The 27,273-nt window shown below is 41.3% G+C and overlaps 2 protein-coding genes across 3 annotated transcripts; one reads left to right on the forward strand and one right to left on the reverse strand.

The window, feature by feature from the left end:
* Positions 1–343: 343 nt before the first annotated feature.
* Positions 344–13,437, reverse strand: GMFB (glia maturation factor beta). The gene is made up of 7 exons (XM_057426338.1): positions 13,338–13,437; positions 10,969–11,065; positions 10,394–10,443; positions 9,380–9,431; positions 8,229–8,309; positions 5,288–5,361; positions 344–3,077 (listed from the first exon to the last, which is right to left on the reverse strand). Exons 1-7 carry the CDS (start codon positions 13,338–13,340, stop codon positions 3,006–3,008), a joined length of 429 nt encoding a protein of 142 aa, XP_057282321.1. The 5' UTR covers positions 13,341–13,437; the 3' UTR covers positions 344–3,005.
* Positions 13,438–13,905: 468 nt separating this feature from the next.
* CGRRF1 (cell growth regulator with ring finger domain 1) lies at positions 13,906–27,273 on the forward strand. 2 transcript variants are annotated; one of them, XM_057426303.1, is made up of 6 exons: positions 13,906–13,973; positions 20,146–20,285; positions 21,555–21,732; positions 21,921–22,068; positions 25,205–25,312; positions 26,791–27,273. In XM_057426303.1, exons 2-6 carry the CDS (start codon positions 20,207–20,209, stop codon positions 27,097–27,099), a joined length of 822 nt encoding a protein of 273 aa, XP_057282286.1. In that variant the 5' UTR covers positions 13,906–13,973; positions 20,146–20,206; the 3' UTR covers positions 27,100–27,273. The 2 variants fall into 2 exon arrangements, with proteins under 2 accessions (XP_057282286.1, XP_057282285.1); XM_057426302.1 differs by lacking the exon at positions 13,906–13,973 and adding an exon at positions 14,889–15,004.

The raw sequence follows: 27,273 nt of genomic DNA on the forward strand, positions 1-27,273 counted from the left end.
TGGCAGAATTCTCCCTTTGAGGGACCTTCAACTCTAACTCCAGGCCAAAGATTTTATGGACAAATTACTAGCTCCTGAAAAATAGGAGCTCACAATGGAAAATGCTGACTCTCAGACCTTTAGCTACAAAGGCTCCCACAGGTGCCTTTAGTTAATTTAGGCTGTCCTTTTGTCTAAACCCTCTTTAAACATCTGAAAATTCAAGACAAAAATGTATGATTACAGATGGGCAACTCGCTAATAAAGCACAGTCAGAACATACTGGCCTTGTGAACATGGACACATCTGCCACCCGCTGATCTTAAGGGGGCAACAGTACAGAAAATAAGGTGGGGAAAAAATGTTATGAAAGCGAGTATTATTTGTGCAGGAAAGATTCTGACATGATTAACACCTTTGTTTAATCAAGTATTAACACTACCTGTATCTTGAAAGCCCAGGGAAGTAAACATCATACAGTTGTGTCAAAACACTGCATTAAAAACAAGGAAATCACAAACAAGCCTAGAACAGCAAACATCCTCTGCACACTCATTCTCCAAGTACCTGCAGCTGCTTCCGCAATTCCATAGCTCAGAGAGGAGAAGGAGGTACAGCTACCAGGGCTGTTTGATGAGTAATACTGGTGGGCTGAGCAGCATCATAGAATCACCATTCACAAGAAAGTGGGCTTTAACAGCCTCATCAGGATTTGTTTGCTTTCTGCAGCACTTGAGGGGAAGCACTCAAGGCACAAAGTCCTTAAGTGGAGGCAATAAGAACTTCTTTCTGATATAGCCAAAAGTAGAAATATTTTCTCAGCAGAAGGTGGAGTGATGCAGAGATGAAGAACCAAATTCAATCACTTGGCTGCAGCAGCTCCCCCCCTCCTGAGACACAGGCCCTTTCACTGTTATTTTTGTCAAGACCTGTGCAAGCAGCAGTTGGATGCTGGCAGCCCACCAGTGTACAAAGTACAATAAGAAAGATGATTAATCCAGTTTTCTCCACTGCAAATCAAGCTGAACATTGCAAGTAGCATCTTCCCTCTCACCCACGCTGTACTTTAACATGCCTTATCCTTAGCACAACACCACAAAATGAGATCAATTCTTCCTGTTTCAAAAGTGACGCTTAAAATGACACTATTCTTTAAGCCAAAGTCTTATTTATACAATGTTTGTCACAAAACACATGGCTTTTATTGATCTGTAGTACATCATGATCAAGCAACAGTTTCATAATCAAATTTTTTTTTCCAGGGAAATGAAATTGTTTTTCCAGTTCACTACATTCACACAGAAATTTAATTGCAAGCATTTCTTTTCCATACTGAAAGATCAATTTAATTGCATCATTCTAACATGTATTTTGAAAAGCTCCTCTCAAGTCAGGTGTGACTCCAAATAAATGAGCAGTAACATCAAACTAAGAAGAGGTTTACCAACACTGAGGACCTTTGCAAATTAATTCCTTGTGATCTCAGGGGAATTAGTGTTTTAACACTAACACAACATATGTTTAAAAAGGAAAATAAACCTCCTTTCAGCAAAGGTTTCACAGCATGAAATACTGGCCTCCAAATTTAACACTGCATTCCTTCCCACCAAACAGATTTGTTAGGGCAGCTGTATTTTAAGGTACGCTATCAACAGGAAGCTGCTCTTATGCAGATACTTATTCAGCAGCACAACAAACACAAGATAGTGAGATACTGTCACGTGAGTACTCCTTGTGCCACTGCATGAGCTGAACATGTCCCATATCAGACAACTACTCTATTCAATATAAAACAGACCTGTAAAAAGACTGGTCATTTATAAAAGTTAAATACTAATTTCACATTAGAATATTTGCTGTTTCAAAGAGATGAACCGTAAATAAATGAAAAATCAAATTATCACTTATGCAAAAGCTTTATCTGGAATGTAATTTTGACCAACAAGCAGTTAAGAAAGTTAAGAGACTGTATAATTTAAGTACTCAAAAGCTATATGTGGCCAACTTTTATAACAAAAGAGATATAAATCATTCATTACAATGAAAAGCTTTAACCTCCTGACTCCTACAAATGGAGTAGATGAGTGGAATTTCGAAGAAAATGAGGTTGGCTTCTTTTTATTTAAACAGATGTCAACTGCAACAATAGGCACTAGGAAAAAAATGTTACTTGGATTCTTTAACAAAGTTTTTACCAAATTTATAGTAAGTGGCAGTGTAAAATTCTCAAGTCATTTTAAAGCTAACAAATTAAAGGCACACAGTATTAACATGTGTTCATATAACAGGAGATGAGCAGAGGTAAACTTCCTAACAGTGTAATAAGTTATATATGCAAGACATCTGGTACAAGAGTAACCAGAGTCATAATTCAGCCCTTAGTTATCATCTAGTTCCTGTAAGACTGTGTTAGCATGAGAGCTGGACAGTCAAAGCTTTGCCCTGAAGTTTATTAAGACTGACTCAACTGAGGAATTACTGGAATAACAAAAATTTGTTCCAGGAATTTGAGAAAGTTCACATAGACTCGAAGGAAAGATTTGATGTACAATGATTTTGTCTTTTTAATACTAAATGTTTCCAGGAAATAGTTTTCATAATTAAGAAGACATTAAGTCACAAAATCTGAAGAGTAGTTGACAGTAGACAATTTTTGCATATAAATGGCTAGTATGTCTTAAGGATGCATTTGTAGCTCACAAAAAGTTAGCGTCAGCTTCCAAATGATGTTTGGAGATAGTTATAAATCCAGAACTGAACTGTTTTAATTATAGAAATATTAGTTACAAGAGTGCAAAAGGAGTCCCTGCAGAGGAGTATTCCCTTTTAACAGGTACAAACAAGGAAACACCTGCAAAGATTTGTTACTTCAATGAGACAGACCTGCTATTCTTTGCACAAACTTCGCACAAGAGAGATACTTGCAGGAGACAGATGTAAATACAGTGCATTCTTTAGATGTAAGTATTCATGTATGGTTCCAGTATTATCAGGATGGTACATAAATACTTATCACAGAGGTTTTCTTAATGGAAGAAGCCCAGTTTCTCACGCAGCCATTCTTCAGTTAGGTCTTCTGTGTTTCTTATTTCAAATACCTAAACAAAATTGCATTGCAGAAATTCTTGAGATGATGGTACTTGAAAGGGATAAGTATACAATGCAGACAGTACCTTTCCACACAACTTCAGCTCTAATAAACGAGTAACCAAACTAGAGTTTTCATATGCTTTCTTGAAAGGATTGGTTAGTATTCTAAAGTAACATCAGTGGAAAATGCACAAGACTAAGTGGCAAGGAATATTTCTAACTTGAATAAGAATCCTGTAATTCCTATTTCTAGGTTTCCCTCTTCTTTAAGAATATGTGACAACAGCACATGTACTACATTTTAAAGTTACTCTGAAATGGTACCATCTCGTAATTGTTATCTCAGCAAGAAGACTGTCTATTTGAAGAATACAAATGACTTTAACATCTGGTAAAGCCAAGTAAATTTTACAAATCATAGAATGGTTTGGGTTGGAAGGGACCTTAAAAATCCACCGGTCTTCAAAAGCATTCTTCTAGGCAATGAAAACAAAAATATTTTAATATCTGAAATACTGACAATACTGAAAATAAAACCACGTCAGCACTAAATCTATTATCTGCCCTTCTAATGGTATGGATCACCCAGCTGCAAAAAGCATGCTCAGTCCAATAGAATGGATGGGATTTTGAGAGACTCACAAAACAAGCTTCTCTGTGAAACTGCCATTTGGAGTGAACTTCCTACTTAGTCCTGTCCTCAGCCATTTCACCATTTTAATCTCTTTCAGGAAAGAATTCAAGTTTTGTACCTTTTCTTCCTCATTTTCCATCTCTGCTGGAGTGGGCGCTGGACACTCCTTCCTGTATTCAGACAGTAATCCACTACTATCAAACTAATACTGATTTTTTAAGTAAAATATAAGGGGAACCCCCAAAATCCAGGGTTATAAGGACAGAACAGTTTAACAAAAGCCAAGCTAATATGCAAGCCATTGGAAAAAATAAAAGGGCTCAGTTGAGTCACATGCTGAAGTCACACCAGGAAGAAGTCACAGCATGAGCTGAATTGAAACATAGCTCAGTGATTGGCAAGAATAAAGCACATCTGAAGTGCGAGTAAGCAACCCAAAGTGAAGACAGGCTATCTTCTCCAGCTTCAGAAGGAAGGTGATCATAAGACCTCTATATCCACTCCTAGGCTTTCATTCAAAACCCTTTCAGAGTGAATTTCTCCTACTTGACAGGTGCTAGTAAGTCCCATAGAGCTAGTCCCCAGGCTTTCACTTTCTTCTCATCAACTCTTTCCTTCCCTATTGCTGAAAACTGCCTTCCTCCTCAAGCAATTCTTCCTTGCTATCAAAAATGCTAAAGTTGTCAGGCCTCTAAGATGCAGTTTCAACAGACCTAAACAGAGATTTCTTGGGGCTGTAAATGACTGCTTCCACCATCTTCTCTTAAGCTTCACTACTATTTAATCCTGCCAACTTGACATCTAATTTAAAACAAAAAGGTCCTTTCTTACATGGTACAGCTGGAAGAGGTAAAAGTTCACAGTTCTCTTACTGGCCCAATAAACATTTTTACTGCGATGTTAAAGTACTCAGTCAGGATAAGGAAAAAAACAAAAGGGAACAGTGCCATTGGGGAATGGTTAAGTCATTTCACATATGAAAAAGCTGAAGTGACCACTGACTATTTAGCTTTACTGGTTGGAACTAGAACTTGAAGTCTAGGTCCCAACTAAGCAGACATTTCAAAGATTTCTGAAATGACAATTAGGTAGCTTTTTAAACTTTTAAATACATATATACACACACACACACCTCTATCCCTAGTAAATGCAGTGATCTCTTTTGATTTCAGTACTGAAAGAAGCAAACACAGGAAGATTTAGAATTGTTCAGCACTTGGCACACACTAACGTATTCTGGAGGCTATGTTCTGCAAGCATACAGCTCCATAAATCATGCCGCAAAACTAGTCTGCACCACACCAAACTAAGACTTCAGTCTATTCCTCCCATCAGTAAATTCATTCCCCAAATAAAGACATCCATCCTACCAATGGATATGTTAGTTTTAGAGACCACTGTTGTTCCTGTGCCCTCAACTGCCAGAAATCCCCACTCCTCTCTTCAGTGTTCCTAAAACTATCTGTTCAGTGGAATTGCAAAGTCTTGTAACATCTTTCCTGTGATAGGTTCAAGCAAGACACAAAACAGCTTTCACAACCTGTGTTTAAGGAGGAGACAATTATTTCAACTAGTCAGTTATACCTTAGTGAGTTCAGCTGTCTGTACAAGTTTATTCTTGCTTCCAGCATACATCATCTGCTGTTCAGGCTTACATCCTGTAGTTGTGTGGAAAAACACAGGTTTTGTTTAGTTACTTTGACTGTAACAGAAAAAAAAAAGGAGTATTTGAAGAATCCAAACTGAAAGCAGAGATCTCCATTAAGTGACCTATTTCTTCATGCACAATCTCATCCTTCCTTTTACTTTCACATCCACTTGAAAGGCATTTCGAGAAGTAACAGTTGTGCAGGTTGAATTGATGGTCTCAACATGCCAACCTTTCTGAGCCAGCATCAAATGCGGCAGCAGTCAAACTCGAATCACAAGAGCCAACAAAGTAGTTATCTCCCACCACTACAGTAATGTGCTGATTACACTATGTTCAATTTTTTGCCCTCTTGCTATTTCTGGAAGATTCCCATGGTTTTTCTAGTTACAGTTACACAGATCTTTATATAGAATCATAGAATAATTAGGGTTGGAAAAGACCTTAAGATCATCTAGTTCCACCCTCCCTGCCATGGGCAGGGACACCTCATGCTAAACCATATCACACAAGGCCTCGTCCAACCTGGCCTTGAACACTCCCAGGGATGGAGCATTCACAACCTCCCTAGGAAACCCATTCCAGTGCCTCACCACCCTAACAGGAAAGAACTTCCTCCTTATATCCAATCTAAACTGCCCCTGTTTAAGTTTTAACCCGTTACCCATTGTCCTGTCACTACAGTCCCTAATGAAGAGTCCCTCCCCGGAATCCCTATAGGCCCCCTTCAGATACTAGAAGGCTGCTAGGAGGTCTCCACGCAGCCTTCTCTTCACCAGGCTCAACAGCTCCAACTTCCTCAGCCTCTCTTCATACGGGAGGTGCTCCAGTCCCCTGATCATCCTCATGGCCCTTCTCTGGACTTGTTCCAACAGTTCCATGTCCTTTTTATGTTGAGGATACCAGAACTGCACACAATACTCCAGGTGAGGTCTCACAAGAGCAGAGTAGAGGGGCAGGATCACCTCCTTCGACCTGCTGGTCACGCTCCTTTTGATGAGGCCCAGGATACAGTTGGCTTTCTGGGCTGCAAGCGCACACTCCTGGCTCATGTTAATTTTCTCATCAACCAACACCCCCAAGTCCTTCTCTGCAGGGCTGCTCTGAATCTCTTCTCTGCCCAACCTGTAGCTGTGCCTCTCTCCCAGGTGTAGGACCTTGCACTTGTCATGGTTAAACTTCATAAGGCTGTCATCAGCCCACCTCACAAGCATGTCAAGGTCCCTCTGGATGGCATTCCTTCCCTCCAGCATATCAACCGAACCCCACAGCTTGGTGTCATCGGCAAACTTGCTGAGGGCGCACTCAATCCCACTGTCCATGTCAGTGACGAAGATGTTTAACAAGACCAGTCCCAACATTGATCCCTGAGGGACGCCACTTGTTACTGGTCTCCATGCCTTGAGCTGGAGTCAAACTGAGAACAAGCTAAGTTGGTTTGAATTTGTTATTCTTTTTCCTAATCTAATCTCTCCCCAAATACTCTGATTGTATTGATAGGTCAAAGTGACACACACTCCCCTTCCCCTCCTCCTGCACCACAGAGCAACTTCAGTCACAGTTGAAGTTAACTGATGTTCAGAGTCCCAACTAATGTTTTTTTTTTTGTGACTACAGTTACAGCCTAACCACTAACTGCAAGTCTGCCCGCTTTGCTATTTCAAGGTCTCTGAGGAAGTTTCTTACTGCTTTTCTAACTCACATAGTATCTCTCCTTCAGAAGAGAAGTAACACCCATAACACCCTTGCAAACATTCTCGCAAACATTCTCGTGTAACTAAAGACGCATATGCAAACAGGTTGCTAAACTTTTACCTACTTATTCTAGTTCTGAGTAACGAAGGGTAAAACAATTCAATCACTTTATCTTCTTCTATAGGATAACAAGGATAATCCAGTAATGCTAGCAAGCTACCCTATTACAACTCAGAACACAGATGGAAGGCACAGGAGCAATTCAGCTCTGTAAGTCCACATCAAGCACACACAGGTACTTTGGCTTCTATTAAAATCACACAGTTCCCTGCACAGGTATATTTATATTGAAGGTTGATGTAGCACAAACAGAGGAAGCTACTGCTCTATATAAACCTGGAATGATCCAAAATTAGTTTCTTTCTCTTTGAACATAGTCTGTTCACCCAGGACTTCCACCTCCCCAGATCTGGGTTATGGAGCCCTCTTTACCTCCTTCACCCATAGCTGTGGCAGTCCTTTAGACCTCCAGATCACTGCAGTGTTTGGAGGCATCCTCTGTCATTAACACTGGAATAGCAAGATGGACAGGGGTGAACAGAAACCCTCAGGAATGGTGGTGGCATCTTCCAGCTCTCTCCTCACTTATCCCCTGAGCCTTTTCTGGTCATATCTTGAAGATTCACCAAGATTTGAAAAGAGGGTGACAGGAAAGCCATTAGGTTAAACCTGTATGACTACATGCAGAGTGTTCCAGGCCCCCTTCCTTTACAGGAGGGTGCTGCTGAGCATACCACCAAGAACACAGAGGGCAGGCACATTTAGGAAGACGAATCTTTTGGCCAGCTACACAGGAAACTAACAGTTCCATTTAACTTTTAGAAATGGAAAAGAGAATCTGTTCTATCATCTATCCTAAATGTCAACCCCTAAAGACAGTGCAACTGGACAGATAGAAGCACTTGTCATGAGCTGATGGTGTGAAGAGATTCCTCTCTGCCAAAGAAGGTCTCCAGTAAAGCCACAGCTTTACAGTGCCTTGCTTCCAGCAGTGGCATAAGCACATGTAGCCTTAAGCACCTGACCAGTATGCTAGCATTAAGAACTCAGCTTCTCTTCCACAGTAAAGAATATTCTCGTTTTTACAGCACATACTAGCTACTATTCACAATGTTCACTCACCAACTGGACTGGAGAAGATAAAGCACAGTGGATAAGAAACTCTTCCATCTTCATGCTGATACTTGTAACTATACACAATAAATGTTTTTTCTGAGGTTAAAGAAACTATCAATGATTTTATTCACATATAATACTTGGTTATCAGAGCTTCCATACCCGACTTTCAGAACTGACCCTGCCCATCTTTACCAACCTCTACCCCAGCTGGGTGCAAGGGCTGTCTCTATATTCACAGACTCATAGAATAGTTAGGGTTGGAAAGGACCTTAAGATCATCAAGTTCCAACCCCCCTGCCATGGGCAGGGACACCTCACACTAAACCATACTGCTGTTTCACATCAGAGCTAAATATCACTGTTTCATCACAAATGCTCCCAGCTGTGTAAAAGGATTTCCCACACCCACCAACATGTTTCTGGCTAGTGAAAGGCAAATTCTTTTAATGAAATTAAACTTCTTTGCTTTTAACGAAAGGAAAATTCTTTCTTTTGTAGACTAAGCACTTCATTGTTTCAGGTGTTTTGCTGAATATAACTCAAGTTTTAGCTAGGACTCCTGCTTTATACCTTCCTACTGAACTACAGTGATGAAAAGAATGATTCAGAACAGCACATGGAATAGTGCCAGCCAACTTTTGAGGCTGATATTTTCTTCACTTGTAACTTGAGTACTCCTTTTATTTCATCTATTTAAAGAATAATTTACTTGTCCCTCTCTTTTTATTTTTAAATACAGGGATTCTTCCCTAGATCACATGCCTACAGCACTCCCAGAACCAGTAACTGCAGCAAAATAGCAAGGGTCACACACTGAGAAAGTACCAAAACAGATTCCAAGTTACACAGGCAGTTTTCTGTGTTTCGAAGTAGCCACATATAAAACTGGTACATCTTACTCACTTCTTTACATTAACAGTAGTGCGGCTTCGCTTTACTTTCCCAAACATTATATAGTCTAAAGAGAAATAAAATCTTGTTTCAGCAAGTGGGACAACTTCTCAGCACATCATGAGAACTGATCCCTAGGTTATCTCACAAAGGAAGTACAGGTAAAGTCAAACTACAGGCAAGTATGGGCCCAAGAAGGTGAAGTCCAACTTTCAATGTTTCGAACAGCTTCCAGGAGTAAATGCCAGCAGCATAAAAAGGATATCGAGGTTGTCTCTCAGGCAACTCATCTTTTAGTTCATCAGGAGAAATACCCTGGTAACATTAAACACAAGCAATATCTGAGCACACAATCTTGCACTTCAAGGTAAAGTATGAAGGCTAAAGCAGAATAATGGAACAGTGAAACAGCTGTAAGTCAGGTGTACATCTACAGCTTAACTGGTAACCTCCTCTCAAATTACTAGAGCAGTTTAGGAAAACTCATGTGCTAAGAGATTCCTATGACCCAACACAGGATTAATGTTAGCATGAGTAATCACCCCTATTTTAGGCATAATGAGTTTAAAAAATAGTTCTGATTGTATGTGCTGGCAGCTATCATGCTTTTCTAACTCTAGTGCTGAAGTAAGCAAGCACAGAAAAAACTATCTGCTAAAATCAACGACATAAGCGGTTCTTTTGGAAAAAAAAAAAAACAAAAAAAAAATCAATCCTTCCTCCTTCAGCAAGCAAGAAGAGTCCCCATTCTATTTAAACGTTACATTAACTCCTACATTCTAGGGAATAAGAGCTATGGTTAATGCTCAAATCCCTGGAAAAGATTTAATTTTTCCCTATGCACCATTAAGAAACGCTGCATGCTGGGCTGACCTTATTATGCCACCCCACAAATTTAGAGTCTGCAGAGGATTAGCAATCCTAGCTTCTAATTGATGGCAGACCAGCTCAGAGGCAAATACGCAACTTTACGTGGAAACAGCAGAAACCTCTTCAGCCAGCCAGCAGGTGTAAAAGATACCTTTTACATAGCTGTGTCCTAACAACTTTAAAACAACTTTTTCTTTTTTGCAATTAATTAATCAATTCAATTGCTTCTGCATAGTTCCACTATAAATAGTGCTGTGCTTTACATGCAGAGTGACCATGCATTTAAATAAGCTCATGACCCAAATTAGATTAAGAGTTTGATAACAATTTGAAACTAAGGCAGTACCTTAGAGACAACAATACATTGCAGGCTGAAGATACTCTTATTTACAATTCATTTAACAAACCTCATGCTCCTCATCCAGTACCACCAACTGCTTATCCTTGTCGATTTTCACTATAAATCAAAATAAAAGAGATCGTTTCTTTCAATCAATTTATACAACATATGCATGATGCATTTTAACATTCCTCCACAAGTATATTCCTTGTGCTTCCGTTGTGCTGCTTCATCCCATGACTTCACAAAATCACTGAGGTTAGAAGTGCCCAGTCTGAGTTCACTGCAATATGCTATCCTCATATTGCAAAGACAGAAACATCAACCCCCCCCTACTTAAAGGCTACAAAACTTACAAACTCAAAATGACTGTGCCTAGATATTTTTTATTATCATTTTACAAAGAGTGGTAGACTCTGAGCCAGAATTAAGTAAAAATACTATGAGCAGATGCAGTCTTGTGTCATAAAAAGCATTGCTTTACTGTCAAAACTACAGGCAGACTTGGAAGAACTTAAGTTCATACAAAAAACAGCCTTTTGGCTCACCTCTACCTGTTACAGCAGCAACATTACATGGGAAGGAAGAGACAGAATTTTCTGCAAGACCTTGCAATTTTTGTCAGACATGTTTTTAACTTACTTATAATGGCAGCATTGTTAGTTTCTTTACGAAACCGGAATTTTCTCAGTTTCTCTACCAGGTCTTCATCAACATCACAAACCACCAGAGATTCACTCTATAAAACAGAAATTGGGGGTGAGGGGGGGGGGGTGGGGGGCCAAGATAAATCTTTCTAGAAAAGCAGAAAAAAATCCCCAAGTCACGTATAGGTGCACATAAACTCTACTGAAGTGGAATTGCATGCACCCTGTCCAAAGTCTGAAAACATACACATAAACCAGAAAAACCACAGATGAATGCAGTTTAAAAAACACAGTAACAGAACCTGGTAGTAAAACCTATCTGTTTTACTATCCCTCCTCAAAGCTACACAGTTAACTAGAAATAGTTTATTAGCTATTCCCAGAGTGGGATTATTCTCAGAGCTCTTAAACAAATTTTGCAGTTCATTTGCTAAAATAAGCCTGAAATAAGAAAGCCCCTCAGAGTGGCACTAAATTATTTTCAACAATTTGAAAGAGCAGAAGCTACTGTTAGTATTTCAGAAGAACACAGACAGTAGTTAAGGGTGAAGGCTTATTTTTACCTACAAAAATATTAATTGAACTTTTAAGATTTATGCACGCAGAAAACATTTTAGACATTTTAGTAAAAGTACACATGCTTTTTGATTAACTCCAAATTTTCAGAAGAGAGGTCCAGATAACATATTAGTCATCACACTGCAGATGGGGAAGGAAATTATTATTTCACAAGCAACTATGCAGGTTATCTTCCATTACACATGCAATTTTCAAAATGCACCAAGCCAACCACTGCCATTTCCTGAATAACATTTTATACACACAACCTCTATTGCCAGTTATGGCAGGCATGCCAGCTAGACAAAGAAAAGTTAATATATCCAGCTTATTCATGCTACTGTATTCATAAAGTCCTAAGGCATCAAAGCTTTTGTGCCAAAACCAACAGTATTTCAGGACTTCTTTTAAAAAAATTGTTCAAATAATAAATAGTTGCAAAATTACCTATCACAAGCTCTGCCTAACACTCTAAAGAGCTGTTTCATTGAGACAAATCACTGCTTATAAATCAGAAGTTACTATTTAAACTCTGAGTTCTGTCTCCTCGGACTCAACACAGGCTTGTTTGTGAGATTTTCCTCAAGAAGCAGAGAAGCATCTCTCATTCCCCACTTCCAAAATCACCTTGTAAATATCCTATATTTGTTGTTACTCCTAGAAAAAAAATCCACCTTGACCAAATTGTGGCACAAAGTCTTGTGCCTCTGCTTCGTTTTACCAGCTGGAGCTGGAACAAGTAAGGCAAATGCTCTTTCCTGAAGGAGGCATTTCTCCCAGTTCTCCAAGCCAGCAGTTTCCTAATGAATTCCAGCAGACACTGCAGGGTAAGCAGTGCTGTTACGGAATCACAGAATGGTTTGGAAGGCACCTTAAAGCTCATCCAGTTCCAACTCCCCTGCCATGGGCAAGGACACCTTCCACTAGACCAGGTTGCTCCAAGCCCCATCCAACCTGGCCTTGATGGGGCCAGGGATGGGGCAGCCACAGCTTCTCTGGGCCAGGGCCTCACCATGCTCATAGGGAAGAGCATCTTCCTAATACCTAATCTAAACCTACCCTCTGACAGTTTAAAGCCATTCCCCCTTGTCCTATCACTACACACCCTTGTTCATACCTGTGCAGCCACACAAACATAAATCCCTAATAGAAGATGAAGTTTGTGCCTGCAAAACACATGGTGACATCTGATTTGGATCATCTGTTGGGGCTAAGCTGGCTCATCGGTGCTTGCTTTAGTAAAAACTGAAGAAACTCAAGAGACAGAAGGGCTGCAGACAGCAGGCAAACGTGCCACTCAGCGCAGGGGAGGGGGCGTCTTGCTGTTGGTTAACCTCAGCCACCATACTACGAGACTATCAGAAACCGATTTAGCTTGCTGCCGGCAAAGCAGATCACAACTTCCTTTTTAAACAGCTGTTTCTTCACTCTCCCCCTGCAGGCTGGCAACGTCCGCAGAAAAACAACTGGGGAGGTCCGCAGCAGGTGAACACAGCACGACCCGGGGCTTGGCCAGGGCCGGGGGAGCTTCTCACGGCAGCACCTTCCCTGGCAGCACCCCAAGCCCGAAGGGCTAGCCCTAAGGAGACCCCGGTCCCCATTACTCCACAGGCACCTGTTCCCCCCTCAGCGCTTCCACCCCAGCCCACCGCGCGGGGACCCCGGCTGCACGCTGCCCCTCCCGCCTCAGCGGAGCACCCCCCAAGCCCGCAGAGGCGGCCGAGATCGGCTCGCCCTGCCCTGCCCTGCCCTACCCAGCCCCAGCCCGCGCCGGGTCCCCCCTCAGGCGCCGCGGGGTCCTCTCACCATCTTGCACGCGCCCAACCGCCGCCGCTCGCGCGCCAACAACGGAAGCCGCCGCCCGCCGCCGCCCCCTCGCTGAGGCTGCGCACCCCCACTGCGCCTGCGCGGCTATCCCGGCTGGGCGGGCGGGGTCACCCGCCTACGGGTAGCGGGAAGGCTCACGTGCCGCGGCGCCACGTGATGCCCTCGGCCTCGCACCCTGCTGTGCCCTGCCCTGTTGCCCGTGACGGCTAGGCTCTGCCCTCCCAGGAGTCATGGCAGTGGGGCGGGGGCGGTGCGCGGCCGTTTCTTCTGGGGTGGTACGGTCCGGTCTGAGCTCAGGGGGAGCGGGGTTGGGGTGGGGACGGTTGTTTGTCAGCGGTTGATGGCCCTTAGGGGGACAAGGGGTGGCTGTTTAAGTCCTGATCCGCTGAGGATCCCCCTTGTGCTGAGGCCGGGCTGGGGTATCAGCCTGCCGGCAGGGTCAGCACCAGGCCCGGGGAGGATGACCACACTTCAACTAGGCTGTTAAGTAACAGTAACTTTGCATACTTTACTAAAACACCAGAGAACGCACACACAAAAACGCCTACTAAAAAGCCTCAGCTAGAATGTCTCTCTCATTAAATACCAGAAAATTCAAGCACAAGGCAGAAATCAGTAAGTTCTGCTGCTTGTGGCGCTTCTTGTTTGTACAAGTGGAGTGTAGTAAACCAGGGTTTGGAGCTCATGAATCACAAATACGAGAGTTGAGCACGAGGCAGACACTTCCCTAATAGGCTGTTGGTGGAGGGCTGTTGTGGTGCTGGGGTAAACGTCTGGCCTTTTTCGTGCTGCTGGGAATTTCAGCTACTGTAACAGAAATCTGAAGAGGACTTTTGACTAGGGCATGTAGGGAGAATGGCTTTAAACTGACAGAGGCAAGATTTAGATTAAAGTAGTTCTTCCACCTGAGGGTGGTGAGGCCCTGGCACAGGGTGCCCAGAGAAGCTGTGGCTGCCCCGTCCCTGTCAACATTCAAGGCCAGGTTGGACCAGGCTTGGAGCAACCTGGTCTAGTGGAAGGTGTCCCTGCCCATGGCAGCACTTGAAACTGTATGAGCTTTAAGGTCCCTCTAAACCAAACCATTCTGTATTAGTGGCAATCCTGTATCAGTGAGAATTGAGAGTATGGTTGCTTGGCTCATTCAAAGAGAATGAAAATGTAGTCAATACTTCACATGTCCAACACAACCTCTTGATAATTAACGACTTAAACGCTAGCTCTACAAGATACAATTGCACATTTTCAGCGAGTGTTTCAGCATTTGGCACTACCCCATCCTCACGCAGATCAGTTTGCAAGCCCGGGCTTGCCGCGTTAAGGCCTGAGGCGATTAAGGTGGTGGTACCGGACGGCGCATAGGCGTTTTCTTGTTCTTTTAACGCTTTGAGCCACCGCAGGCAGGGAACGCCGGCACGGGCCTGCAGCACCGCCCATCTCCGGGCAAGATGAGAGCAACGGCTTCTCTCCGCCACTGCGCATGCGCTTGACTCCCGAGCCGGAGAGGGCTGTTGTGAGGTGGGCGCGTCGGCCCGGCCTGTCCCCATGGCCGCTGTGTTTCTTGTCACCCTCTACGAGTACTCGCCGCTCTTTTACATCACCGTGGTGTTCGTCTGCTTCCTGGTCACCAGCGGCCTGGTGCTGGCATGGTGAGTCGGCGGGGCGGCCGGCAGTGGCGGTCCCTATGGGGCCGCTCCTGCCTGTGGATACCGGTCTGGGGCGATGGGCTTTGGCTGCGGAGGTCTGTCCGCGTATTGAGGTGGCAAGGCGTAGGAGGCGGGTAATAGGAGCTGGTACCCCTTGGGGAATGAGCTCCAGGATGTGGGGTGTCTGTGGGGTGCCACAGCGTCGGGTCTAGCAGTGGGGATGGGTGTGTGGGGCTTAGCAGAGGTTGGGGAGTGGGGCTGTGTTGAAGGAGGGATGATAAGGAGGGCTAGTACTGACCATAGGGGAAGAAGAGGGGCTGCTCGGGCAGAAGAAGAGAATGAGAGCTGTCAGGAAACACGGTGGCCAGGAGAGGGCCTGACCCTGAGCGTGGGGGTGGGGTCAGGGAGAGTTCCTTCAGGGGAAAAGTTTGGCAGTCTTGGAGATAACCATATCAAATCTTGATGGTAAATAAAATTTTGATATTGAGTAAGATGACTAGTGTCAGGCCGAGTAGCAGCTAAATCTGACAGGCTTTAAGGCAGGGTTGGTACTGAGGTATGAGAGTACCCAGGACTGCTGATGGGGCACCAGCCTGTTCTGCTGCTGGAACTTGGAGAAGGGGGTGTTTAAGGTGAACGTAACAGGGTGCTGGGATTGAGATGAGGAGGAGCCTTAAATAACTGATCTGCTAAAGTATATAAAGGGGCCAGGAGTGGAAGACCTTCTACTTGTGTTTGCGAGGATTCAGCAAAGATGTCACTGCTGCCTTTTTCAGAAGCAGGTCCCTGCATGTCTGTCATAGATAGCACTGTTCTGTCTGTTTTCCTGCCAACTCGGGAGCATCTATGGATGTAAATACTGATACTTGCCAGTGCAGGGCATTGATTAGCAATCAAAATATTTTGTGTAGGAACTGTGGATATGCTACACTTCTGGGGCTTCTGGAGAGAATAAAATTGAGTTATTTCATTTCCTCCCATTAGCTCAACATTAATATTTGTAGTGCTGTGTTTCAGTGTTTTCCATCCATTGTCTCTCTTTGAATTACAGATGTTTTAGCTGTAGCTATTTGTTCTTTTGGCAGCTTACAAATACTCTGCTTGACTTTTCCTTCAGTGTAAAGCCTTTCCCTTTTTTATATCACTTTTTTAGCTACCATTGGCTCAAACATTCCTTTCAGTGGGAATAAAGTGTATCTTTTGATCTGTCAGATACGTTTGGTGGGAAGTTTTTGTTCCTCTTTTGCATTGCCTCCCCTAGTGGTCGGCAAGTGGTAGTGAAGGCAACTGGTCTTTTGTTATTTTTTTTGCTGGACGAAATTCCACCCCATTATTTATTTGGAGAAAAAGTTAAAGCATTTCATAATGCTCTCTCTGTGTCCTACTGCACACTCATGGTATTACATTGCAATTTACTTCACTTTTTTGCTTCATCAGTTCTTCAAAAATATTATCTTTACCAAAAAATCATACTGAATCATGATTTAAATAAGCCTCCTGCATATATATCCCAAACCAATGATCCGTTTATCAATTTAATATTTTTTTAATAGAAACACAGAATCATTTTGGTTGGAAAAGACCTTTAAGATCGTTGAGTCCAGCCATTAACCCAGCACTGCCAAATCCATTGCAGTGGACTTTCAGTGGACAGTGCCATTCATGATAAGCTGTATCTGGTCTCCTCTGTTTTCTGGTGCAGATGAGGCTGTTGGGAATATTCCTACCCCTGTTTAAGAAAGAAGCTGCCAGCACTCTATTTCTCTATATGAAGGAAAACAGTGTGTGGAATTAAATGTGATGGCTGAGAACCTGCTTCAAACACAGAATCAGCTAAGTTGGAAAAGACCTTTAAGATCATCAAGTCCAACTATTACCCTAGGACTGCCACGACCACCACTAAACCTTATCACTGCAGGCCTGCTTTGCAATTCTCTACTGTAAAATGTTGGAAGGTCCTTACATCTGATCCTTACATGTGTCCATTGATGCATTTTGGGCCAGAGGGTGTGCAGAGGACTGTCCAGAGGCATTTTTATTTCCAGATCAGAGATTCTAGGTGTATCTACACTAGGTATTACTGCAATTCATGTAAATATATACAAACTGTCTACAAACTAGTTTGTTAAGGAACTGTTAGTCGAATAGAACTAGCAGTCAGGAGCTCAGCACGTACTTACCTGTGAATATGTAGCCAGTTGCTCAGAGGTGATTGCTGCTGCCTTTGACCTTACCACAGCCATATGACCAATAGCCTCGAAGCAACTTCAGTGTGTGTGTGTAGTTGCAGTCATTTTTTAAGTGCTCTGGAACTTACTTGTGAAAACAACTTGATTCTTTATTTGCTACAGCGAGTACTATAAATGCATATGGTGTGATATAATACATAGTATATTGTTGCAATGACATTTTTTCCCCCATCATTTCAGCATCAATTGTCAGTTTGTTTTACAGATACATTTGTGGTGGTGTCAGTCAGCCTGAAAACCACCAGCTGCTTAGGAATGTTGATGGTTTTATTTGCAAAATTCTGCACTGATTTGATGAGCGGCTGTTTTTACGGCCAGGTCTGGGTACCTGTGGCTTTGCTCAGAGTCTGAGTAGGTTACTGCACAGGTAACCTACCTACAGCAGTAACCTAGAACCAGTCCAATAGATCCTCTGGGTATATAGGAATTATATGGAATTTAAATTAGCTGAGTACAGTCCTGTGCGTCATCTTTTAGCTGTAGATGAATTATAAGGAGGAACTGGAGGCTCAGCACTTGTTTGAAGTCCAGACTGGTCTTTGGGGAAATTAACCCATGAACAAAACTGTTGGAAGCTCCTGCCTTTTATAAACTAACATTGTTCTGAAGAAATGAATTTTCCTCTATACCAACTAACGATCCTGGCTGAGAGACCAGGATCACAAAATGAAAACTATATTCATCCTTCATTTGCTGAATACTACCTTAAAAATTTTACAGCAACACTGTACCTTATTGTTGAACAGAGAGGCCTTTCTGCCTTCAGCTGCTGCTAAAACTGTACTAGAGGCTCTTTTCTATGGCTGCTTTTCATGGTGATTATCCTGTTGCTTTTGACCAGCGAAGAAAGTTTCCAAAGAACAGGGGTTTTACTTCAGAATCAGCCAGATGGTATAAAACAGGAGGCATCTTTATGTGCAGTAGGAGAGATTAGCTCCACTGAGTTTTGGATATTGAATAAGTGAAACAGCTGCTGCACCTGGTTTCTTTGTAAGATGTTTAACTGGTGTTTTTCATTACAGCCCCAGGGAAGTCAGCGTGGCTGGTTTTACTTACATCAGAGAGATTTGACCCTCCGTGTGCCCAAACCGAGTATGGCTGAGTGCCCCATATTATATCATTGAAGAAATGCAAACGTTGCTATCATAGTCTAGCAAAACAAAGGCATTTCTCAAAGATGGAGTAATCAGTATAGAGCATTTTCTGCCAGCCCAGTCTCTTTTCTCTGTGTTGTATCTGTGACACTCTGGCACACAAGATGTTAAATGGTAAAGGCAAATATTTGTTAGACTGCCAGGAACAGGTTCTTGCTATTGAGAATGGATTTGAAAATTTTTTTCCCTGAAGTAGTTTCCTCAACTTGAAAATCACTTTTGACTGATGTTTTTCCCAGTTAGTCTTACAAAGGCACCTCTCTGACATGAATCAATAGAAAAGAGCCCAGTGTCAGTAAAAGCTCTGCTTTTCGTCTGCTTTTGATGCACAGGAGTTGGAAAAGATTTTAAAACCAGGGAAAAGTAGTAGTTAAGCACAGAATTGTCTGTTTGGCTCAGAGCTGTATTGTACACAAAATTACTTTAGCAGTTTCAAACTGATTAAATTCAAGTTGGTAGTGCCCTTTTCAGCTTGAGTTATTGATATAAGACCCATCTTACTGTAATAGCTGCTATTTCAGTATACTGAATGGCAACAGTTGATGCGGAGAAGAACTGGTGCTTTGTGCCGTTTGGTGTTTTCCAGCACCCAATATTCTGATGGCTGCCTAAACCAAAATTCAGAGCCATTCAACAGGCTGTCATGTCAATAGTACATGTGGCAGCAACAAAAGCACAAATTCAGGGAAGTACAGCCTGAGCTAATAAATAACTTTTCTGAAATGCATTGACAAAACCCTCCCACAGCCTCTCCCTGTTACCTTACTAATGAGACAGGACTGGATTAATGCAATTAAGGAATCTCTTTAGTAATCTTTTTATAGCATATCTGGGACAGTTTCTCTAATCAACTTTTGGTTATTGAAAGTTATTTCTAAGAATTATATTTAGCCACATGTAAAAAGAAGTCTGTTATAGAGCTTGTTTTCTAGATCCTGACCTTATGTAATGGTTCTTTTAGAAGCCCCAGGTAATACAGAAATCTTGGGGGTTTTAATTTGTGTCAAAAATCATCGTCCCAAAATATTCTTCCTCACTTTCTTTGATTTTTTTTTTTTTTTTTTTTTTAATTTATTTTTATTCTAAGGGTGTTTAAACTTTGAAACCTTTTCTTCATTATCCTTTTAGGGTAAGAATACCACTTGGGATAGTGTGCTAGGTTTGGCTTTGAAGGGGTTGTAGAGTCTCGGCTTTGATTTAGCTATTTTGCACTTGGTTTCTTGCTCAAAGTAGAGGCTTTATGGCCTTTGATTCAGTATCAGCATATTGTAATTGAGGTTTACATGGGAAATCGGGATCTCCATCTTGTTGGCTGTAGCTACAGCTAGAGAAATATCTTAGAGCTGAATGATTTACTCTTCCGTTTGAGCACCCAATAGATTAAGGCTGTTCCATCTTTGCAAGCAGTGTTTTTTTTGGCGGGGATCCTGTAAAAGGATGTGCAAGAATGTCAACTGCGAGAAAGTACTGGCTAACCGTTTACCACTAGAGGGCATTGACCATTCTCATTTATTTTACTCCCTTTGTGGAGAGGCAAGAGTAAAGTATTCCCCTTTTAGAGATCTTTTGTATCACTGTGAAGACTCCTACCTTCTGCCACGGAAAACTGAAGTCAGATTGGCAGCCTGTGTTATGTTTGCATCCTGGCAGATGTTGTGCTGCTTGCTATTTAGAGTGAAGAAAAATTCAAGTGTGTCAACCCTAATACTTAACCCACTTGTTCTTGTTTTGTGTCTCATAGGTCTGGTTTGGGTGTTCCTGTTATTCTGAGAAACTCAGAAGAAACAGAATCCAGTGCAAGAATGTTGAAAAAGCAGATGAGACAAGTGAAGAATCCTTTTGGGTTAGAAATCCTTCATCCTGCTACAGCTTCTGTAACAAGTTAGTGGATTTTTGATGTGCTTGATTTTTGTCAGTTTGGGTTCCTGAACTTAGTGCTTTCTGTTTTCTTGCTCTCTGCTTTTTTCTTTATCAAAATTCCTCAGAAACATGCTTCTGTTCATCATTACAACAGAAATAATGTTTACACCATTTATAAATGTGGTGGTTTTAAAAGTAAAATTTTGGGCTATTTAAACAGAGTTTAATTCTTATTAATGAAACACTTTCTGCTGTAACAGATTTCTAAGTAGCAAAAACATTTGTAGATTACAAAAACGCCTGCAGTAACTGGTAAACTTTACAGAAGTGAAGAACTGTATAGATTTTATTACAGAATATATGCCAACCACTGAAGTCTAAGTCCCAGTCTCCAGTGGAAGTGCACTACTTTACTTTAAAAATAGATCTCCTCTTTCTATCTGTGTCTCAGCGGAAACTGAATTTAAATATCTGTTTGGATCACAGTTCAAGGTAGTTCCTAACATCCATGAAATGGCTCACATAGGAAGTGAAATTCATGCCCTTCTGCATCTCACTGGGGAGTAGTAAACAAGGCTGACTTGCATTGGCATCTTCTGCCATCACAGATGTGGAGCCTTCCTATGAATGAGAAAAGGGCTGCAGCAGTTTCACCCCTCTGTCTACATTAAAAAAGCCCAACAAACCCCAAACAAGAAATCCAGCAATGTAGTCTTCAGGTAACTTGGGTTTTTCAAGAGGTTTGGACATTTGAATTTTGTGGGACTTTTCAAGAGCTCTGCTGCTGTTTGTGCAGTAAGTGATTAGAAGTTAATGAGTTGGGTGTTTGATTTTTATAAAAGAAATGAAGCACACAGATCCTCTGTTTATCCTCCCTCTGTACGATCAAAAGGGCCTTATTATTTGAGACCACAGAGTGTTGTAGGCTGGTGATCCAATTAATACCATTATCTAAGGAGGGAATGGACTTTGGACTAGGGGTTGTACTCATGGGTCTGCCAGTGAGTGTGTATAATGTTACCAGAAGTTAACATTTATCCTTCACAAAATGCATGTGCTACTTTTGTTAGCTTAATCAGCCATTTTGTTTCCTTGCACCCACTTCCACATCTCCATTGACTTTCATAGCACTAAACCTGGTCTGAATTCTGAGAAGATTAGATTATAATGATAAAAGTCTGGGATGCTGAAGTTGTTTTCTGCTTGCTGCCCTGTAAGAACCTACACTTAGCAATTCCAGAATTCCTGCACATAGGTGGGTTAATGAAATCCTTATCTTCTTTCTACAAGAGGGTATAATACTGACACCAGACTGTCTGGAAGAGTGTATTCTTACATGCTACTGGGGCTGCAGTGTTCAAAAACTCCACAAAGCATTGCAGAAACATGTCTACTGCTTCAGAATAAAGACTCCTCAGGCATTAGAGGATGCTCTGTACAGCGAATACCTCTATCGACAACAGTACTTGTATCCTTTTTTGCAATTGTTTTGACAAAATGCTGTTTCATTGGCACAGGGAGTGTTAAGACTTGTGAACATTCAGCTGTTCTTGGCACAACATATTTATGAACAAATATGACAAATATTCTTTATGCAAACGTCACATTTGTCTACAATTGCAATAACACTGATTGTTTTCCTTGACACCTACTAAGCATTAAAAAAAATGACAAGGAAGAAAAACTTTGTCAGTTACCAGAAGATGCTCAAGTTGTTGATTTTGGCCCAGTGCCCAGATCTCGCTATCCCTTGGTAGCATTGCTGACGTTAGCAGATGAAGAAGACAGAGAAATATATGATATTGTAAGTAATATAAGAATATATTTTAGGGTCAGTGTGTTTAAGTTCTGAATGTTTCAGGAGATAGGCTTGAATAAAACAATGTCCTTTCTCTGTCCCCTAGAATTTGGTCCCTAGCCTTGTCACCCATGACTCCATGGGAGCATGGCAGAAGTGCAAAGATCATTGCTGTATATAAAATGTGTGTGCCATTCAAAAGATGCTTATGATTTTCACAACGTTTATCTCAGCAAAATTCTCTGTGGTAAACCCTGTAGTGAGATGAACTGGGGTTGTTGTAGGTTAGTAAGCTATTACTCCCATTTTTCTGATCGCATAAACCTGTGGTGGAGTTCTTGCACTGATAAGAGTCTTTTGGATTGCTGTTGGGAAAATGAGAGGATTTTTTTGTGTGTGTGTCTGGCACAGATATGTGAGCTGACTGCTGGCTTGGCTGTTCGGAGCATAGAAGTTACCTTTCTGCCACAGCCCAGTTCTGTAATACAGTACATTGTGTTTCACGGTAGCCAGCTCCAGGGTGTTTACAGGAAGGCATGAAGGTCTTGCAGTGGACTGATACGGGATACTCTGCTCCCCGGAAAGGTCTCCTCCTAATCTCTTAGTTAAAGCAGCTTCAGCTTTGTCACATGCAGTTCAATATCCCTTCTAAACACTAAATTGATTCTTTTTAGAATGATTTGAGACACACTTTTCTCTCCCATCTTTTCATTTGCTTGATAATCTAATATCACTAAGTGCTTGAACGATAATACAAATGAACTAGGAAGCAATTTGCCTAAATCCACTAAACACTTTTGCATACATTCATTTGGAAATTGATTGTGATCACACCAGTGCCTAAGAAATCTGGTTCTTTTCCAAGTGGTGCCTGTCCTTGGCTCCTTGTCACTTAACCTTAGGACTGCCTCCCTCCCTCCTGTCCCCACTTGAGACACTCCCACATGCCCCAGCTATTTTCCATGTGTTTGACATCAGTATGGACCTGAATCTGTAACACCTCTTTTGTTTGTTAACATAGAAGAAAGGGATGAAATGAGAGTGGGGAAGGTATTTTTCCTCTGGTTTTGGGGAAAAGGAACATGACTAGAATCTGTTAATATGGTCAAAGAAGTAACTCTACCTGAACTCCTTGCCAGACAAATGTCAGAATTGCATCTCTTGTTGTAAAAGCAAACTTTTAAAATATAAATACAGTGTGGAAAGGGATCTTTGCCACTGTGACCAGTATGGTATTACTGCATTATTCTCACATCAGTGCATGAAGTACCATCTTTATTTTGTGTGTCTGTGTCCATCACTATGGATGGTGTTCCAGTATCTCTTTTCTGGAGAGACTAATTTTCATCCAAACCATATTTGTGGCTAGATCATACCTATTTGATTTTGTGCCTTAATTTTCCTCTAGCTCCAGAAATTAACATGACCATATGTAAGAGTTACAGAAATTATCTGAAGGCTGGCAGGGGTGAAGTGGAGGAAAGCTTAGATCTCAGGCCTGGGTAGAAAACAGAAGATGGAGAGGTAACTTGATTATGGTGTACAAATACTTACAGAGAGAGAAAATACCTGGTACTGAAGAGGAAGGGGCTCTATAATCAAACAGCATAGCATTTCTACTAGATCATAGTATCACTGTATATGTTCCTGTACTACAGGGTAACAGAGGAATCAATAACTTGAAGATTCAGATGCTTGTATTCAGAAGTGATCCCATTCAGAGTTAAACAGTTTCCTAGGTGTCTGAACAAACTAAGAATTGAGCACGTGTTGTCGTTGAGAAGGCATTTGTGGTGGAATGACATAATACAAATACGCTGCAAACTGTTAACTTTTGAGATCTTACTATCAAAAGACAAAAGCTGTCATTTTAATGCAGATTTAATGGCTTTCAGGTTTGAAAACAAAGCTAGTAGTGGTGTGGGGTTGTTTGTTTTGCAGTGGTTTTGACACATTGTGATTTAGAAAAAAAGACCTTATTGCCAAAGAATAGTAAATTCAGTTAGTATAAATACATATGTGTAGGTACATATATTGAAACTGCATGTAATTGGGCATATGTGGATTTTGAAGTGCAAGTCTGATTTGCCTTTAATTTTCTTGTTTTTTCTTTTTTTTTTAACAAAACAGCTTTTTTCTGTATTTCATTTTTTTTTTTGACAGCTTCTGGGAACTGCAATAATATTGAATTTCACTTTCTTTTTCTCTTATTTTTAGAGGCTGTTATGTAATTTAGGCAGGGTGAGGGGTATTAGGCACAGCATGCAAGCTTGGAGTGCTTTTACTTTCAGAAAAATGATTCTAAAGTCAGTCCACAGGATCCTTTCATAATCCTTTCCAGTGAAATTTTTTCTTTTGCCTACTCGGTTTAGAAGCCGATCAGGGACCCTTCTTAACGCTTTTTAGAGTAAAAAAAAACTGGTCTGTGTTTGTGAGGAAAGTGAGAGAGAGTAGAGAAAACTTTGTCTTTTACATGTTCCCCTCTAATTATGCACTTGGAGCTCAATGGACAGGGTAATTTCTTGTCTTGAAGACAGCCCAGGATGTGGCTGCAGAAGCTGTACGGAACCTAAATTCCTGCACTCACCTGGGGCTCGGTTGCTGTAGGAAACTCCTTGCAGTTTGTCAACTTCTCTCCCATGTAGGAGGAGCTCATCATGAGTTAGTGGAGTGGAAAGAGGAGTGTAGGAGCTGCTTCTTGTGATTGAAATAATTTTTTTCTTCCACGGCACATCTGTGATGGTGTAAGCAGCCCTACCTCAGCTGAGTGAGCACTTACCTTCAGGAGTGCATGTGCTTAGATGCATTTTCAGTGTGGGGTGTGATTGCGTTAGGTGAGAGCAGTCAGAGGTGGTCTCTGCTGTAAGCTGGCCATAATAAGGCTCCATGGAGAGCAAGGGCAGAAAACTGAAGTGCCACAAAGTGCTGTCTTGTGCCATGTCCTGTATGTTTTTTATTTTTTTTTTTTTTTTTAAGCTGTGTTTGAAGTCAACATTGTTGAAGTCCCCATTGTCTAAGGAAATAAGCAGGTCAGGAGGTTGTAACAAAGTATGCAGCCCTTCAAACCAACTGTTTTATGTGAATCATATAAGGAAAAGGAAAGTTATTAAACATACCTTTTTCTTTTTTTTTTTTTTTGTAGATCTCAATGGTAGCTGTAATTCACATTCCTGATGAGAGCTACAGACTTCCCTGCAGAATACTGTATCAGTATCTACTTCTAGCTCAAGGTCAATACCATGAGCTGAAGGTAAGCCCCATACTGTGTGTTGTTTCATTCGGGTGGCAGTGTTAAGTTTAGCTTACGTAGGCTTTCAGAAGTCTAAATTAGTGTAAGAGTTTTATTGGCAAACAAAGAATTGGATAATAGCTAAAATGATCAGTTAAGTGATTTCAGCAAAAGTTATTGAACAGAAATATTTTATGTGACAATATTAAAGATTTCCTGGAGAAATTACTTGATTCTAATCTAGGCAACCTAGGTCATGTCTGCTTATTAAAACAGTAGGAAGAAATTAACTAGCTGTTGAATGCTTTCTGTCTCCAGAGCATGCTACCTGCTTCCTAGTCTCTCAGAATTTCTCCTGTACTGCCCTTCAGTTGGGAAAGGTGAAGAAGAAATTCTTTTTGGATTGTTTTGTTGTTTTGGGTTTTTTTAATGTATTTTTACTGCAACGCATGCACAAAACTTAGGACAAACACAAAAAAAACACAAATAAAACTTAGACCTAGCACAAATCAGTAAAAATTAAACCAATGGTCTTGTTATTCCAGTCCAGTTTCCCTTATCTATGCTTCCTGTGGGAGCATCTTTCTCCTGTGTCTGTCAGGCAGTTGATGATATGATTCTATGCAATCCACTTTATCACTCATAATAAAAATAATATATGGTATTGATAAGCTAGTAATTAGGCCAACTTAATTCAATTGAGTTGATTAGCATTCATTCAGAAATAGATTTGTCCAAAGACATGTTTGTCCTGGCCATTTTTTGCAGACATATTATCCAGGTAAAATTCCCTGTTGATCCCCTTAAACCTTCTCATTTATTTATAAATAAAAGTTATATATACTCATTTATATAAATATATTCATATTTACATATAAAACACATACAAAGTGTATGGTTTCCATTGTAAATCACACTTCAGCTGAACGGAAATAACTGTGCAGCTGCACACTGTGCAGTTGTGTAGTGTGTTCTCCACAGGCACCTTTGGCTGCATGGTAGTTTACCGGCTTTATTAAGTTATCACACTCAGAAGAATTTGCACTTCACGTAAAATACAACAAAAAGGAGTAGGGGATTGTAATGTGAGCAAGAGTGGGATGGGTTGAGTGAAGTAGATTTAACAGCTAGGTGGATATATTTTGGGTAGGAATGGATAGAAGCGTTGCTCTAGGCACAGAGAACAGTATACCAGAAACAGAAACCCAAGCTGGGTTTCAAAACCTGGACAGTCCTGTTAAAGTTCATGCATGTACATTGATTTTGTTTAGCTGAGATTTGATGACTTATCCTTAATATTTTCCCAGTGTTTTATGTAATCTTATGCTTCTGAACTATCTTTAACTGTCAGGACATGGGGGAAGACTGTCTGGCACTACTTGACCCAGTGGAAACCAGTCAGTCTGACCCAGTGGAGCTTGCATCATGTGTATGTGTATTTTCAGCTATCAGGGGAAAGTTTATTGGCTTCTGAATGTTTGTGTATATGTGTATTTTAGCAACTCTTCATGTCTGCAAATAGTACTGCAGCATCTTCAAGTGACACATCTCCCGGTGAGAGAAGCACTGACAGAAGTTTACTAGAAAGGGCTGGACTGGCTGAAGATGAACCAGAATTGCATGAAGAAAACAGTAAAGACTGTGTTGTTTGCCAGAATGGCACAGTGAACTGGGTACTCCTACCCTGCCGGCACACGTGCTTGTGTGATGGCTGCATCAAATATTTTCAGCAGTGTCCAATGTGTAGGCAGTTTGTTCAAGAATCTTTTCCACTTTGCAGTGAAACAGAGCAAGATGAAAATGAATGAACCCATAGCTTGCAAGATGTTCTCCTAGAAGAGTTTTTTAATATGGAGAAAAATAGAACTGGGTTGTATGCACCAAGATTAAATGTAGAAAACAGACTGTTTATGGGAGGTTACGTAGCATTAACTCATATGGTTTTGCTTTTTGTTGTTAGGTAATTCTCAGTGTCCTCATTT

This window comes from Pezoporus wallicus, unplaced genomic scaffold, assembly GCF_028554395.1.
Source record: "Pezoporus wallicus isolate ANWC-B61680 ecotype Strahan unplaced genomic scaffold, APGP_CSIRO_Pwel_v1 contig_8403, whole genome shotgun sequence".
Lineage (NCBI taxonomy): Eukaryota > Metazoa > Chordata > Aves > Psittaciformes > Psittacidae > Pezoporus > Pezoporus wallicus.